General features: G+C 41.9%; 1 protein-coding gene across 5 annotated transcripts in view; it reads right to left on the bottom strand.

Moving 5' to 3' along the window:
• Positions 1-18,173, bottom strand: part of vps13c (vacuolar protein sorting 13 homolog C) — a 351,237-nt gene that overhangs the window by 273,400 nt on the left and 59,664 nt on the right. For all 5 annotated transcript variants that reach the window (XM_041181313.1, XM_041181309.1, XM_041181310.1 and 2 more), the window contains 2 exons: positions 17,525-17,634; positions 17,244-17,303 (listed from right to left, as the gene is read on the bottom strand). In XM_041181313.1, coding sequence (XP_041037247.1) covers positions 17,244-17,303; positions 17,525-17,634 — 170 coding nt within the window. The remainder of the gene's footprint in view (positions 1-17,243; positions 17,304-17,524; positions 17,635-18,173) is intronic.

Below are 18,173 nucleotides of genomic sequence, written 5' to 3'. Positions count from 1 at the left end.
ATGACATTTAAAAAAGACAGGAAGTTAGGAAAGGGTGGAGGGGTGGTTCTGTTAATTAATGATAGTATTAGCACATTAGAAAGGGATGATATATGGCACCTGAGCTGGTGAGGACCTCAGGAGAAGGCAAATATGATTACAAATATTTCAAACTCATCTTTTAAACTGACGTGCTGCATCATTGTGGTTTCTTGTGTAGCCTCCTCTTGTTAATTGTTTAATTGTCCACCACCACGCACATCTGAAGTGGCAAAACTGCAAACTTTTCATCCAATACATCCGATGTGGTATCACTTAGCTCTGCCTGCAGCATGCAGCTTCCGCTTTTTAGCATGCTTGTCGTCTTGTGCTATAGCTTCTCATTTTCAGATATGCCTGGTGCTGCTCTGGGCATGCTCTCCTACACTCCTTATCGGCAATGGTAAAGAGAGGGATATGCCGGACCATGGAGATAGACGCTGTCATTGAATTTAATTCTGCTGTTGCTGATGGCCCAAAGCAGCTCACAAAAGCCCCATTTTGAGTTGCTAGATTTGTTCTGAATCTATCACTTAGCACAATGCCATACAACATAATGGGGGTGTTCTCAGTGTGAAGACAAGACTTTGTCTCCAGAAGAATTGGGTAGTGGTCACTCCTACAAATGCTGCCAATAGATGCATCAGCAACAGGTTTATTAGTGAAGCTGAAGTCAAGTAGGTTTTTCCCTTTCTCAAATATCTTGCCTTTAATTTGTACCCAGGCCCTGGTATAAATGGGCAAAGGAGCAAGTTTTTTTTAAATCAAATGATACATTTGTCCAAGTCTAACAAGCAGTTTCAACTTCACACAGACATTAAGCATCAGTGAGATGTATAGCTTGAACTTGCTGCAAAGCAAAGTGGAGTCTCTACTTCACTGATGGATTCCCCACGCTCCCACTCCTCCCATGCCATCCCTTCCCAAGCAATTTCATCCTTCAAATGTCAGCCCTCCAAATCCACCCCTTTCCCTCCTCTTTCTAATGCCATCCCCATCCCATGTCACCCTGGCAATGCCATGCCCGCTTCCCCTTTTCATGCCATCCCCACCACCCTCCCATGCCACCCCAGTGTCATACCCTCCATGTCACTCTCATCCCTGCCAATCTCTCTTGTCATCACGCCATTCCCCATCCTCCTTGCCATTCCTGTGCCTCCTATGTATCCACATCCCCTGCCATGCCCTGCTGTTTGTGCCCCCCAACCCAATCCCTCCTGCCAGGGTAACTTCAATTTACGGGTATCCCCTACCTATTGCTGTTCTTTTTCACAAATGTCCCCTCACCCTGTCAGTGTAGCCAACCACTGGCAGCTGCACATGTGTCACGCACTCCAGTTGTCCACACACCCCATATGCCTCCATAAGCATGAGGCTCCATCCACTAAATCAGCCCACCAACCAAAAGTATGGACAGGCCAAAAACTGAGAGATTGCAGTTAACAACCAACCATTTCCCTGAAACACATATCTCAAACTTTGAATGCATGCATTAAATAGAATTGGATTAAAAAGAAAATTCAGTTATGTTGAAAACTAAATGCACCCCATATGAACGATGCTCAGATATCTCAAAGTTTAAATGAATGCATAAACACAACCGGGCTTAAAAAATGCACTCCAGGAGTCTCCATACACACCAGAGCAGAAGCTGACAAAACATCTGCAATCAAACTAATGCCTTTATTGCAACAGCACCTCTTTAAATCCAGGATTTCCAGTTATTCTTTCAGCAAATACTTCAACAGAATCAAAACTTCTGACCCAGGAGAAAGCTACATAAAAGCTTGTAACCTGTGGCACTCTACTGGTTACATCTTGCCAACCTGAAAATGACCCATATATCTAGATTCTCTGTTTCCCATTAGCTGGCCAATCCTCTATCCATGCTAATATGTTACTTCTTTGCCATGAGCTCCTATTTTGTCTAGTAGCCTTTGATGTGACACCTTGTTAAATGCCATTTGGAAATCCAAGAATGTCACATCGACAGGTTCCCCTTTATCCATGTTTTAAGTTCCTCCCTCCCTTGCCTCTTGATTTACATTTATTTCTGGGAAGTTATTTGTGTCTTATACAGTGAAGACAAACACCAAATCTCTGTTCAATGCATCTGCCATTTATTTATTTCCCATTGTCAATTCCCCAGACACAATCTCTAAAGGATCAATGCTCGCTTAAGTTACTCTTTTCCTTTTTAAATAACTGTAGAAACTCATGTTTTTATATTTCCAGCTAACTTTCTCTCATACTCCAGTTTCTTCCTCATTATTATTTCAACATTCTTTGCCAGTTTTTAAATTCTGCCCAATCTTCATCTTATTTAGCCACCACTTAAATGAAATAACATTTTTCAATTCGATCGGTGTAACACATTACCCTGAAGTAATTCTACTGTTTTTGCACTCAGCTGGTGGCATATGGGGTGTGTGGACAACTGGAGCGCATGACACAGGTGCAGCTGTCAGTGTCTGTCTTGCAAGATTCTTAACTGCATGAGAACACATGCAAAAACAAAAGGCCATTAGTCCCCTGTAGTTTGCACTGTTGCTGACTTTCCCTAAAGACAAAAAAGAATTTCATTGCATTTAGCACTCCTGTATCTTTCAACGTCCCAAAGCACCTCGCATAGAATTATCCGGTGCCGTTTTGCGAGATAAAATGGCAATCATTTTGCGCACAACCAGGTTCCACAAACTTTTGTTAGGAGTTTTAAAAATTGCACTTAACAACCACTTGTATGAAACTATTTACATGGCAGAGACTAGAAGCGCCACACCTTGCTGTAAACAGAAAACCTTACACCTTCCTTTAGGTGCCTTGTAGCAGACGGTCCAAAAAACTGTTATACTCAGTACCTGAACATTACAATCAAGTTTTAAAATATCGAATCAAAATAGTCCAGACAGACAAAAACTGTATATTACTACAGATTTACATCCCCCTACACAGCAGGTTCAGTACATAAAATTTATAGTACATGAAAGGTTACTTCATTCAGGCTGGTTGTAGAGCCAAGAAGGACAAGAGTAGGAATATCTTGGAAATAGTTATCTCCAAGACCCTCTTCCAATCATATACCATTCTGGCTTGGGCATCTAATGTTACTCCTTCATTATCACGGTTTGCTTGCTGGAATACCCTACCCAATACCACTATGGCAAGTGATGCACCACCACTCTACCACAGCAACCAGGGTTGGACAGTACAAATCATCTCGTCAGCCTCGCCAAAATCCAGAAATCAAAGAAACAAAACAGCTTACCATTTTGAGTATAGACTTTTCATTCACCATCATTTCAGGTATCATTTTTAAAATCATTTTTAGCATGCAGAGAACATGCCCCAATTTTTAACATATTTCGTTTATCCATTAAAAGTGAGTTTTCTGCTTTCTGAGGGCCAATTTGACAAGCAAGAGCTTTAGAACCAAATCCCTGTCTTGAAAGGATATAATTTTCAGAGCAAAGATTGCCACCTCGCCCCTGCCAATTCACAGTACTGACCTGTTGCAATGATCATTTCCTGTCAGATTTAGTTTATAGTAAAATTCTGCTAAAGCATGAAACTAATTTTACTTGCGCATATGCCAACACACACATATGCACAATTAGAAATTATGCATTTGACAAGAGGATTCCAAATAAAGGCAAATACTCGAGGTGCTTCTCCACCTCAACAATGTTCATAGTTGGAACCTGCTGGTGTCAAAAGCATTGAAAATTTCTTCTTCATAACTGGAATCATAACAAATCACATTTAAATATGAAATTATGTACTTTAGATATAATAGATTGTAGCTTGGCAATTAATCACAGAAAGCTGCTGATTAAGTATAGTGAAAGCCTGTTGTTAACTTAATTAAACAATGTGCTCCATGTTGACATCTAAAGTTCCTTCATATATCATTTTGATTGGGAATAGAAAGTAACACAATATTATAATTTGTTGAAAAAGGGCTGCATTTATAATACATCAACATGAAAACATAGAAGTAAGCAGACAATATTGCCATAGCAAAGTACATTTGTCTCAGTTACCCGAGGAAAGTGCTTAAACACCCCATGAGACAAACAGTGTTTCACATGCTATGTAAAAAGTAGCTTCAACTTCACATCAAAAAAATCTCTGGCATAACTAAAGTAATCCAAAGTCAAATTTAGTCTAACAATTGTCTGCAGAAAAAAAATCTAAAACCACTGAGTGAAACGGTGCTCCTTGGCTCTGCAAACAGGCATGCTGTTTTGCTTATTCTCCAATGCTGTTGCTCCTGAAGACACAACTACAACATACAGGAATACTAACATACTTACAGAGTAAGGGGCATGTGAGGAGACAGGCGACAACACCAGAGTGAGGTGGAGACTGAGTGAGTAGCAAATTAGGTTCACGTGGGAATTTGGTGCACAGGGCAAAGAAATATGGTTTACATAGGAATTATTCAAAGTGAATTAAGAAAGTAATTAAATTAAGCTAACTAAACACTACAAGAGAGTCCATAAAGCAGCAGGAGTTCAGAAAGAGAGTCCAAAGAGCAGCGGAGAAAGAGTCGGCAGCTTACAGATAAAATCTAAAAGTGACGTCACAGGAGTCCCGTCAGTTGATTGGTTTCCAAGCATATGCCCTTTCCAGACTCAGCAAAGAGATGATTGGTGAATGACAGAGGGTTATTATTTTGTACCATACTGTAGTAAACACTTTATATGAAGTTAAAGGTATCTCAGTGCAGCTTGGCCATGTGGAATTTGTATCTTGTGAAATGTGGCAAGTCATGCAGGCAGAAAGTGCCCTCAATGACTACATCTGCAGGAAGTCTCACTACCTGCAGAAACATGAGGTTTGGACTTGAGCAGTGGCTGGAGTCAATGTGGTGCATTTGCAAGGCTGAAGATTACATAGATAGCATGTTTAGAGAGGAGCTCACATCACAGCTAAGTAGTACACAGGCAGAGAGGGAATGAGAGAGACCAGAATATCTAAGAGAAACAGGCAAGTAGTCTCAGGGGATTCCTTCACTCTCTCACCACTTTTCTATTCTGGATACTGATAAGCAAGATGCTTCCTCAGAGGACTGTAGCAGGAACCAAATTCTTGGCATCACAGGTGACTCAGATGCAAATGAGGGGAGGAGGAAGAGTGCAAGTGCTATTGTGGTAGAGGATTCCATAGTTAGGGGAGTAGATAGGCGCTTATGCTTTAGTAGACGTGACTCTACTATGGTAGGATGGTACTCGCCTCTCTGGTGCTGGGGTCAAGGGTGTCAGAATGCAGCTGCAGGACATTGTTTTGGGGAAGGAGTTAGGAGGGAAATTAAAAAGCAGGATCTCAAGAGTAGTAATCTCAGGATTACTCCCAATGCCACATGCTAGTGAACATAAGAATAAGAAAATTGAATAGTTCAACACATGGCTGGAGAAATAGAGTAGCAGAGATGGCTTTAGATTTCTGAGGCATTGGGACAGGTTCTGGGACAAGTGGGGCGTGTACAAGGAGGACAGGTTACACCATACAGGACTGGGACTAATGTTCTCGCGGGGAGGTTTGCTAGTGCTGTTGGGAGGGTTTAAACGAGATTAGCAAGGGGATGGCAATCTGAAGGGAAATTCAGAGTGGAGGAGAAAAACTGACAGTGGGAAGTAGAGGAGTATTAAATGATAAGGATATATCAGAGAGTAGTATCAAGGTAAATAGAATACTTGGAAAGTTTGATAGAACTAGAGTAGGCAGTAGTAAGTCATTAGATGGGGTCAGATTAAGGGGAAAAGTTAAAAAGCCAAAATCAGGGTTAATGTGCATGTATGTGAATGTATGGAATGTGGTTAATAAGATTGGTGAACTACAGGCACAGGTTGACAAATGTAATTATATTATTGCTATAAGAGAGACCTGGCTCAAAGGGCGGGACTGGGCGTTAAATATTGCTGGGTACAAGATGGTTAGGAAAGACAGGAAAAGAAGAAAGAGAGGAGAGGGAAGTGGCAGTATTGATTAAAGGTGGCATTACAATACGAGAGAGGGAGGATGTTCCAGAGAGGTCAAGGACAGAATCTCCCTGGCTAGAGTGAGGAAAGAAATAGGTGCACTAACATTGATCGATGTAGCACATAGACTACCAACTAGTGGAAGGAATGTAGAGAAACAAACCTGCAAAGAAATTATAGAGCGGTGCAAAAATTATAGAGTAATTATAATGGAGAACTTCAATTATCCAAATATAGACTGAGATAGGAATAGTTCAAAGGGACAAAGGAGCGAGAGTTCCTGAAATGTGTTCAAGATAATTTTCTGCAGCAGTATGATTCCAGTCCAACGAGAGGTCAGGCACTGTTGGGTCTGGTTCTGGGGAATGAGTTGGCCCAAGTGGATAAGATATCAGTGGGAAAGTATTTAGAGGACAGTGACCATTGTCTTATAAGGTTTAGGTCGGCCATGGAGAAGGACAAGACACAATCCAGAGCAGGGAGAATTAATTGGGAGAAAGCCAACTTCGATGGGATGAGAATGCATCTGAGTTGTGTGAGTTGGAATCAAATGTTGGCTGAAAAAATGGTGGCTGAACAATGGGCCACCTTCAAAGAGATAGTATTGCAGGCAATGTCAGGGTATATTCCCTTGATGGGGAAAGGTAGGATAAATAAATCCAGAGTGCCCTGGGTGACGAGGGAGATAGAGGTAAAGATAAAAAGGAAGAAGTGTGCGTACAACAGATGTCAGGTAGAAAATACAATGGAGAATCAGGCTGAATACAGAAGGATCAGAGGGGAAGTGAAAAATCTAATAAGAAAAGCAAGGAGAATGTGTGAATAGAGACAGGCAGCTAACATAAAAAGGAATCCCAATGATTTCTATAAGCATGTAAATAATAAAAGGATGATAAAAGAAAGAGTAGGGCCAATTAGGGATATGTGGAGGCAAGAGAAATAGTGGAGGTACTAAGCAAGTCTATTGGAGTTCTTTTAGGATGTAACAAGCAGAATAGATAAGGGAGAACCAGTGGATGTGGTGCATTCGGATTTTCAGAAAGCTTTTCATAAAATCCCACATAAGAAGTTAGTGTGTAAAATTAAAGCACATGGGATTGGGGGTAATATAATGGCATGGATTGAGAATTGGTTAGCAGACAGGAAACAGAGTAGGAATAAATGGGTCTTTTTCAGAATAGCAGACCGTGACTAGCGGGGTACTGCAGGGATCAGTGCTTGGGCCACAGCTATTCACAACATTTCCAAGTTTCCTGACAACACAAAACTTGGTGGGAATGTGAGCGATGCAGAGGGTGCTAAGAGGATTCATGACAATTTAAGCAGGTTCAGTGAGTGGGCAAATACATGGCAGATGCAGTATAACGTGGATAAGTGTGAAGTTATCCACTTCAGTAGGAAAAACAGAATGGCAGAGTATTCTTTAAATGGTGATATATTGGGGAATGTTTATGTACAAAGGGACCTGGGTGTCCTTGTACACCAATCACTGAAAGCAAGCATGCAGATGCAGCAAGCAGTTAAGAAGCAAATAGTATGTTGGCCTTCATTGTGAGAGGACTCGAGTACAGGAGCAAGGATGTCTTACTGCAGCTGTACAGGGACTTGGTGAAACCACCAGGAGTAGTGTGTGCAGTTTTGGTCTCCTTACCTAAGAAAGGGTATACTTGCCATAGGGGGAGTGCAGAAAAGGTTCACCAGACATTCCTGGGATAGTAGAAGTGTCATATGAGGAAAGATTGGGCCGACTAGGCCTGTACTCATCGGAGTTTAGAAGAATGAGAGGAGATCTCATTGAAATATATAAAATTCTGACAGCGATGGACAGACTAGATGCAGGGATGATGTTTCCTCTGGCTGGAAGATCTAGAACAAGGGGTCACAGTCTCAGGATACAGATTAGGACTGAGATGAGGAGAAACTTCTTCACTCAAAGGGTGGTGAACCTGTGGAATTTTCCACCACAGAAGGCTGCGGAGGCCAAGTAAATGAATATATTTAAGGAGGAAATAGATCAATTCCTAGACTCTGAAGACCTCAAGGGGTATGGGGAGAGCGCAGCAGTACAGCGTTAAGATAGAGGATCAGCTGTGATCATATTGAATGGCGGAGCAGGCTCAAAGGGCCGAATTACCTTCTCCTGCTCCTATTTTCTGTGTTTCTATGTATCTTTACAAAGGAAGAAGATTGTACCCAGGTCAAGGTGAGAGAGGAGGTAACTGGTATACTAGAAGAATTTACAATTGATGAGGAGGTGGTTTTAGAAAGGCTATCTTTAATTAAAATTGATAAGGTACCAGGGCTAGATGAGATGCATCCAAGGGTACTGAGGGAAGTGAGAGTAGAAATTGCAGAGACACTAGTGACAATCTTTCAGTGTTTCTTAGACACAGGGGAGGTGCCAGAGGACAGGTGAATTGTGAATGTTACACCCTTGTTCAAAAAGGGGTGGGAGGATAAAGTCAGCAACTATAGACCAATCAGTTTGACTTCAGTGGGGGGAAACTTCTGGAAACTCTAGTTCAGGACAAAATCCATAGTCACTTAGACAGGTGCAGGATAATTAGGAAAGCCAGCATGGGTTCGTTCAGGGAAAGTCATGTTTAACTAACTTGCTGGAATTTTTTTTAAGGAGGTAACAGAGAAGGTTGACAAGGGCAATGCTGTTGAATCATGTATATGGATTTTCAGAAGTCATTTGATTCAGTGTCACACAAAATTCTAGCTCATAGAATAAAAGGGAAAGTAGGCACTTGGATAAGAAATTGGCTGATTGACAGGAAACAAACAATAGTGGTTAATATTGGAAAAAGGTTTGTAGTGGAGTTCCCCAGGGGTCGGTGTTGGGACCCTTGCTCTTCCTGGTATATATTAATGACCTAGGCTGTGGTGTTCAGGAAATGATTTCAAAATTTGCAGATGAGACGAAGGTTGAAACGTTGTCAACTGTGATGGGGATAGTCTTGAACTTTAAAAATGCATAGACGTGTTACTGGGTAGGGCAGACAAGTGGCAGATGAAGTTCAATGCAGAGATGTGTGAAGTGATTCATTTTGGCAGGAAGAATATGTAAAGACAGTAAAAAATGAAGGGAGAAACCCAAAAGGAAGGTGCAGGGACAGAGGTATGTCAGTGTATATGTACATAAGCCATTGAAGATGGCAGGGCATGTTGAAAGAGCGCACTTAATAAAGCGTAAATGAGCTTCCTGAGAGGGTGATGGAGATAGGTTCAATCAAGGTATTCAAAAGGAAATTGGATGGCCATCTCAAAAGAAAGCATGTGTAAGGTTATGGCCATAAGGCAGGGGAGTGGGACTAGGCAGAATGCTCTTTCAGAGAGCCAGTGCAGACTCAAGGGCTGAGTGGCCTCCCTCTGCATGGTAAGGAATCTATGGTTCTGTGAATTAAAATAGAGGTCATCTTTACCACTGTCAAAGAATTCTACTATAAAACTTAGCTGTCCATTCATGTTGCATTTAACACATGAAATCACTACCAATTGAACTGGTTCTCAAATACAGTGGAAGCATCAGTTCTGTGGAACTCAGCTTGTTTATTCCATGGGGCAGGGTGCAGCACATACAGACAAGCTAAACTCATAGAGTCATAGAGGTCGACAGCACAGAAAAAGGCGCTTTGGCCCATCGAGTCTGTGCCGGTCAAACAAGTATCTAACTATTCTAAACCCATTTTCCAGCACTAGGCCCATAGCCTTGTATGCCGCGGCATCGCAAGTGCACATCCAAATACTTCTTAAATGTTATGAGGGTTTCTGCCTCTACCACCCTTTCAGGCAGTGAGTTCCAGATTCCCACCACCCTCTGGGTGAAAAAGTCCTTCCTCACATCCCCTCTAAACCTCCTGCCCCTTACCTTAAATCTATGCCCCCTGGTTACTGATCCCTCCACCAAGGGGAAAAGTTCATTCCTGTCTACCCTATCTGTGACCCTCATAATTTTATACACCTCAATCATATCCCCTTCAATCTCCTCTGCTCCAGGGAAAATAACCCCAGTCTATCCAATCTTTCCTCATAACTAAAACTCTCCAGCCCAGGCAACATCCTGGTAAATCTCCTCTGCACTTTCTCTAGTGCAATCACATCCTTCCTATAATGCAGAGTCCAGGACTGCACACAATACTCTAGCTGTGGCCTAACCAGCGTTTTATACAGTTCCAGCATAACTTCCCTGCTCCTATATTCTATCCCTCGGCTAACAAAAGCAAGTATCCCATATGCCTTCTTAACCACCTTATCGACCTGTCCCGCTACCTTAAGGGACCGGTGGACATGCACACCAAGGTCCCTCTGATCCTCGGTACTTCCCAGGGTCCTACCATTCATCATGTATTCCAGTGCCTTGTTTGACCTGCCCAAGTGCATCACCTCACACTTATCCGGATTAAATTCCATTTGCCACTGATCAGCTCATCTGACCAGCCCGTATATATCCTCCTGTAATCTAAAGCTATCCTCCTCACTATTTACCACCCCACTAATTATCATGTCATTTGTGAACTTACTGATCAACCCTCCTACATTAAAGTCTAAATTGTTCATGTATACCACAAACACCAAGGCACCCAACTCCGATCCCTGTGGAACCCCACTGGACACACACAACCAGTCACAAAAACACCCCTCAACCATCACCCTCTGCTTCCTGCCACTCAGCTAATTCTGGATTCAATTTGCCAAATTGCCTTGGACCCCATAGGCTCTTACCTTCATTATCAGTCTCCCATGCGGGACCTTATCAAAAGCTTTGCTGAAGTCCAAGTAGACTACATCAAATGCATTGCCCTCATCTACACACCTGGTCACCTCTTCTAAAAATTCAATCAAATTGGTCAAATATGACCTCCACTTAACAAAACCATGCTAACTGTCCTTCATTAATCCCTGTCTCTCCAAGTGTAGATTAATTCTGTCCCTCAGAATTGCTTCCAATAGTTTCCCCACCACTAAGGTTAGACTGACTGGCCTATAGTTCCCTGGTTTAACCCTTCCTCCCTTCTTGAATAGCGATGCCACATTGGCTGTCATCCAGTCCTCTGGCACCTCACCTGTGGCCAGAGAGGTATTGAAAATTATTGCCAGCGCCCTTATCTCCTCCCCTGCTTCACTCAACAGCCTGGGATACATTTCATCCGGGCCTGGAGATTTATCTACTTCTAAGCCTGCCACACCACTTAGAACCTCCTCCCTTGTTATGCTAATTTCTTTAATTATATCACAGTCCTTCTGCCTGATTTCCATACCCATGTCATCCCTCTCACTTGTGAACACTGACACAAAGTATTCATTTAGAATCCTACCTACGTCTTCCGGCTCCACACACAAATTACCACTATGGTCCTTAATGGGCCCTACTCTTTCCCTAGTTATCCTCTTACTCCTAATGTATTTGTAAAATAACTTTGGCTTTTCCTTTACTTTATCTGCCAATGTTTCTTCATGCCCCCTTTTTGCTCTCCTAATTTCCTTTTTAAGTTCTCCACCAAAACCTTCTATACTCCTCTCGGGCTTCTGCTGTTTTGAACCCTTGGTATCTGCCATGGCCTCCCTTTTCTCTTTATCCAATCCTGTATATCCCTCAGCATCTAGGGTTCCCTGGATTTGTTGGTCCCACCCTTTGTCCTTACTAGAATATGTTGGCCCAGTACTCTCCCCATTTCCTTCTTGAATGAGTCCCACTGCTCTGACGCAGATTTACCTAAAAGTAGCTGTTCCCAGTCCACTCTGGCCAAATCATATCTGATCTTATTAAAATCGGCCCTCCCCCAATTTAGAACTCTGATTTCTGGCCCATCCTTGTCCTTTTCCATAACAACCTTGAATCTAACGGAGTTATGATCTCTATCTGCAAAATGCTCCCCCACTGATACCTCTACCACTTGCCCGGCTTCATTCCCTAAAATCAAGTCCAGGACCGCTCCCTCTCTTGTAGGGCCTTCTATGTACTGGCTTAAAAAGCTCTCCTGGATGCATTTTAAGAATTCCGCTCTCTCTAAACCTATCACACTATGACTAACCCAGTCAATGCTGGGGAAGTTAAAACCCCCCACTATTATTTTTACACTTCTCTGAAATTTGCCTGCATATCTGCTGTTCTATTTCTCTGACTGTTTGGGGGCCTATAGACATGTGATTGCTCCTTTTTTGTTTTTCAGTTCTACCCATATGGCTTCATTTGAGGAGCCTTCCAAGAGTCATCCCTCCTTGCTGCTGTAATTGATTCCTGGTTCAATATTGCGATACCCCCTCCTCTTTACCTCCTTCCCTATCTCGCCTGAAGACCCTATATCCGGAATATTGAACTGCCAATCCTGCCCCTCTCCCAACCATGTCTCTGTGGCAGCCATGACAACATACTTCCATGTGTTAATTTGTGCCCTCAACTCATCTGCCTTATTCGTCAGACTCCTTACATTAAAATACCATCCAACCTTGCCAAGCTCCCTTGTGCCTTAACTGGTCTATAATTTCTATGCTTTCCAAACTCACTTGCTCTCTCTTCTAATTTTGGCTGTACAGTTCCTCCTGCTGAACCTCCTCTCAGGATCCCATCCCCCCGTCAAGTTAGTTTAAACCCTTTCCAACAGCACTAGCAAACCTCCCCACAAGGATGTTGGTCCCATTCTGATTCAGGTGCAATCCGTCCGCCTTGTACAGGTCCCACCACCCCCAGGAACAGTCCCAATGTCCCAGAAATCTAAAGCCCTCCCTCCTGCACCATCTCCCCAGCTAGAAGGGGAGTTGGTCAGATTCGAACCACATGGGAAAACCCCAAACAATGCAAATGCATCGCCTTAACCAGACGGCCATGAATAGCCTCCTAAGCCTCTTAGACAAGGTGCAGCCAGAAATAGTATTATTATTGAATTGTTACTATTGAATCACAATGTTACAGCGCAGGAGGCCATTCAGCCCCTCGTGTCTGCACTGGCTCTCCAAATGAGCATTATGACTTACAGCCATTCTCCTGCCTTTTCCCTGTACTCTTGCACACTATTTGAATAAACAATCATTTAATACCCTCTTGAATTGAGCCGGCCTCCACCACACTTCCTGGTAGTACATTCCAGGTTCGAACCACTCGCTGTGTGAAAAAGCTTTTTCTCACATCACATTTGCTTCTTTGGCAAATCACTTTAAATCAATGCCCTCTCATTCTCGATCCTTTTGTGAGCGGGAGCAGCTTCTCCCTATCAACTCTCCCCAGCCCCATCATGATTTTGAACACCTCTATCAAATCTCCTCTTAAAGCCTTCGCCCCTTCAAGGAGAACAGTCCCAATCTCTCCAAATCTATCCTCATAGCTGAAGTTTCCCATCCCTGAAACCATTCTTGTAAACCTCGTCTGCACTCTCTCCAATGCATTCACATCCTTCCTATAATGTGGTGCCCAAAAATGTATACAATACTCCAGTTGAGGTCTAAGTAGTGTCTTATATAAGCTCAGCATAATCTCCCTGTTCTTGTACTTTTATGTTCCTATTAATAAAGCCCAGGATACTATATGCTTTATTAGCTGCTCTCTCCACCTGTCCTGCCACCTTCAATGATCTATGCATATCTATGTTGAACTTGTATAAGACGCTGATTCGGCCTCATCTAGAGCACTGCATTCAGTTTTGGGTGCCACACTTTAGAAAGACTGTGAAAGCACTGAAGAGAGTGCAGAAAAGATTCACAAGAATGGTTCCTGGGGTGAGGAACTTCAGGTATGAAGACAGGTTGGAGAAGTTAGGGCTGTTTTCCTTGGCTGAGAGGAGACTTTATAGAGATATTCAAAATCAATGGGGGGGGTGGGGGTGTGGGCTGGACAGAGTAGATAGAGAGAAACTGCTCCCACTCACGAAAGGATTGAAAATGAGATGGCACAGATTTAAAGTAATTTGCAAAAGGAGCAAAAGCAATTGCAGAAAATAAATTTTTCACACAGCAACTGGTTAAGGTCTGGAATGCACTGCCTGAGGGTATGGTGGAGCCTGGCAGAGCCAAACAGGTTCAAATGAGGCATTCAAAAGAGAATTAGACTGTTAGTTGAAGAGGAAGAATTTGCAGGGTTATAGGAAGAAGGCACGAGTATGGCACTAGCAGAATTGCTCGTTTGGAGAGCCAATGCTGACATGATGGGCCAAATGGCCTCCTTCTGCAAGGTAACAATCCTGAGAGTGAGAGTTTCCTTCCCAGTACTCTACTGACTATGAATCACAGATCTCATTGTCATTATACAACACTGATAACTAAACTGGATTATATTTCTTCTAAAGCATATTACAGGAACATCATGTGCTGCTAAATATTTAACTCCAGTAATTTGTCAGATGTCTGCTTCTGCCCGTAGTTCTTTTGTTGCTCATTTAATCTGTTAAATTCGAACTTAATTCCTGGTCTATATTATTGCAAGGATTTTCGACCTACCATCTGGAGTTTTGTGGTTACAGATAATAAATAAAGCTCCAAATGCGAACAGACAAATATCCGGGCTGAAATGATTCAGCATTCAGATGTCAGGAGCTCCACTAAATTAAGTTTAAAGTCATCCTTTCTTAGTCCGTTACACTAAATGCTGGGTTCGACTCAGAATGAAAAAACTCTTATTTAGAAAAGTCTTGGTGGAGGGCCAAGATTTCAGACATCACAACAAAGATTAGAAACAGCTTAATGATGCCAAGCTTGGGTTTTGAAACACACACAGGAAGAAGGGAAGTTGAACGAGGTAATGTTTCAAAGTTTACAGGCAATGGGAAGGAATACATTTGCACCGAGGTTTTCAAACTATCAGCATACAATTTGGAGTACTAGAGTCAATTATTGCCTCATCTTCTCCTAATATGGTGTGGAGTCAGATTGCTATCATGTTTTGATTAAATAGTATGGTAGATAAGTTTCTAAAAAAGTTTCAAAATTGATCATCCTATGGACATATTTTCTCATTTTAAAAGTGCCTCATTTCTTCCCCCACCATTCGCACCTCTTTGTACTTATCATTTCTCACTCCTGGTATCACCTGGTGAATCTATGCTGTAGACTTTCTATGGCTTCGTCCTTTATATACGAGGGCATCCAAAACCGTACACAGTAACATTGACTATGGTTTAACCCAAGTTTCCAAACTGTGGGTCACAATCCCCAAACAGGTCTCATTTGCGGTCTCACAGGCAGCAATGGCAACTGTGGAGAGGAGACTTCCCAGTCTGGAGGTTCACACCTGTGCCTTTTACCAACCCACCTTCCCTGCCCCTCCCCACATGATGACTCATTCAGCAGACCACCTTCCCAGCCATGTTCCAGTTTATAAAATTCAAATGTTATTACTATTCATGGCTTTATCTCCAGTCACATGCACTTTCAAGAAATTTATCTATTTAAACCTCTGTTTCCCTGTTAATCCACGCTCTTTAGCACCTTTCTATTCAATGTATACTCTCAATCTTTGTTTTTCTCCCCAAATGCATACACCACAATGATCTCAGATTTCAGAGGACCTTTTTTTTTTAATTCTGAGTTTGTTTCATCACATGCCTTGTTGACCACATGGTATGCAGCTCCCTGATTACATCTCTGAACATAGTCCATTTTCTTTCTGTGCCTATTCATCTAATAGTATCAATGCATCATTCTTAGTTTCTTTCAAATCACCTCAAAGCCTTCCTGAAGCCAACAGTTCATACTGCACTCCTCTCCTTTTCTATTTCGAGTTAGATTTTCAACTGTTACGCATTTTGATCATTTATACCTAGCTGTTCTCACTTTGGTGATTCAACTCACCATTACTACGCAGCAAGCATTATTAGCCCTTTATGATGTTGATGAATCTTGATGATAATTACACCCAGAAATACTTTAAAATATTTTTCCATTAATAATCATTCCAATTAATCCCAAAAATTAAATCCTTTGTCCTAATGGCATTTGCCTCTGATATTACAAACTGCCCAATCTACAGCTTCTGCAGATTCTTACTGGATATCACTCAGCCCCCTCCTTGAGAGGAGGCCATATTATGGAAGATTAAAACAGCAGCATCCTAAGGCTTTTTTTTGGAAGGAAGAATACTCTTACTCAAATGTATTTTTCTCTTGCATGCAATGGAGGGAATTCCAACTAACATGTGGAGGTTTAGTGAATGAGATAGATTCACCACAGCTGCAGAAATACAATACAATTGCCAAGAGGAATAAATGCACAAGTTCTTTATCACAATCATATTATGCTCTCAGCATCATTTTGTAATAGCAGGCAAACTGCAGATGGAATTTAATATCAAGAAGTGTGAGGTGATGCATTTTGGCAGAAGGAATAAAGAGAGGCAATATAGACTTAATGGCACAGTTCTAAAGAACGTGCGGGGACATACAGACCTGGAGGCTCATGTGCATAGTTCTTCGAAGATAGGGCATATTGAGAGTGGTCAGCCAAGCATATCTTCAATTCATAAATAGAGACATTGAGTACAAAAGCAGGGAAGTATATAAAGGTCTGTTTAGGTCACAATGATAACGTTGTGTCCAGTTTTGGTTACACACTTTAGGAAGGATGTGAAGGTCCCTGAAAGGATGCAGAAAAGGTTTTTTTTAATATATTCTTTCGCGGTATATGGACATCACTGGCTAGGCCAATATTTGGTACTGGTCCCCAAGTGCCCTTGAGATGGGAAGCTGCCTTCTTGAACCGCTGTAGGTCATATGGTGTACTTCTTATGGTGTAGGTACACCCACAGTGCTGTTAGGGAGGGAGTTCCAGGATTTTGACCCAGCGACAGTGAAGGAACTGGAACCAAAACTGGCTCCAGAGAAAAGGGATTTTACCTACAGGGTTAGGTTGGTGAAACTGGGGCAATTGATGGGAGAATCGATAGAAGTGTACAAGATTACGGCAGGTTTAGAGAAGATAGACAAAGAAAAGATGTTCTGATTAGTTGATAGCGCAAGTACACTTGGGGACACAGATTTAGGTTTTGAGCAGGAAATTTAGAAGAATGTTTTTAACAGCAACTCAATGACCTGGAACGCACTGCCCATGAGGCTGGTGGAAATGGAGACTATCAATGACTTGAAAAGAAATGCATAGGAACTTGAGGAAATAAACTTGGAGGGCAACAGGGATAGAGAAGGGAAATAGGATTGATTGGACTGCTCTATAGACAGCCAGCACAGATTCAATGGGCTGAACAATGTCCTTCCGTGCCATAATGAGTCTGTGACTAAAACAGTTGTTTATGCAGATTACCTGTAAACTAAGTTCTCCCAATGTGACACCAACAGAAATGGGCCTCGAAGAGTCTGTAATCTTAAAAAGAACACAGAAATCTATTGTTAGAAACAAAAATAAGTTAAAATGTTACTCATCTCCAATAATGTTGATAGATCTCAAGTCACACTAGGAATCAGATTTCCTGTCCTTACACACCATGCACTGTAACTATGGGCTCTGAACACCTGCAAACGGAATTTATGTGCAACTGATAAATAAATGAAGCAAAATTTTCAGGCAAATGAAAATCTACTTACAGCATCTTCATATCTCACATGAATGCTTGTTATTTTGACTTGCAGATTCTTAATAATCTGAGTTGCAAGTTTTTCCGCAAAGGAGTCCTTTTTCTCTTCTTTTGGTTTACCTTAAACAGGAATAAATAAAAACTTCTGTCATCCTCCTTTAGAAAATGTACTAAATATAAAGTGTGAACCATTAACTGATGATGATTAATCTAAAACAGGGCTTTGGAATTCAACGTTTTAAGATCACTGGCAAACTAAAAGCTGTGCTACAGATGTCCATCCATTACACAGAAAGCAGACGTCATATAGCTGAAGAGGAATGCCATTGCTCATTGAGCTCTGAGCCTCCTACCACAGCCTGGGTCCGTATTGTTGTCAAGAAGAAAAACAATAATACACTCCGACAATTTGTGTTATTCACTGTGTCACAATAAGCACTTTGAAATTGCTGTTATTAGTCAGGGTGCTCAAACTTGACAACTGTCTAACGATCAAATCTCTCTCATCCTACAGGGGAAGCAGACAGTTACAATGGCAGATTGGAACTACATCAATCTTCTGCAGCAGATTCTGAGATTCAATAGCTCAGCTGAGCAATTGTGTAATACTCCAGCTATGTGTATGATTGACACGTAAGGTGCCTCATTAATAGGACCTG

This window comes from Carcharodon carcharias, assembly GCF_017639515.1.
Source record: "Carcharodon carcharias isolate sCarCar2 chromosome 32 unlocalized genomic scaffold, sCarCar2.pri SUPER_32_unloc_1, whole genome shotgun sequence".
In the NCBI taxonomy this organism is placed as follows: Eukaryota; Metazoa; Chordata; class Chondrichthyes; order Lamniformes; family Lamnidae; genus Carcharodon; species Carcharodon carcharias.
This window is presented reverse-complemented; position numbering and strand designations above follow the sequence as displayed.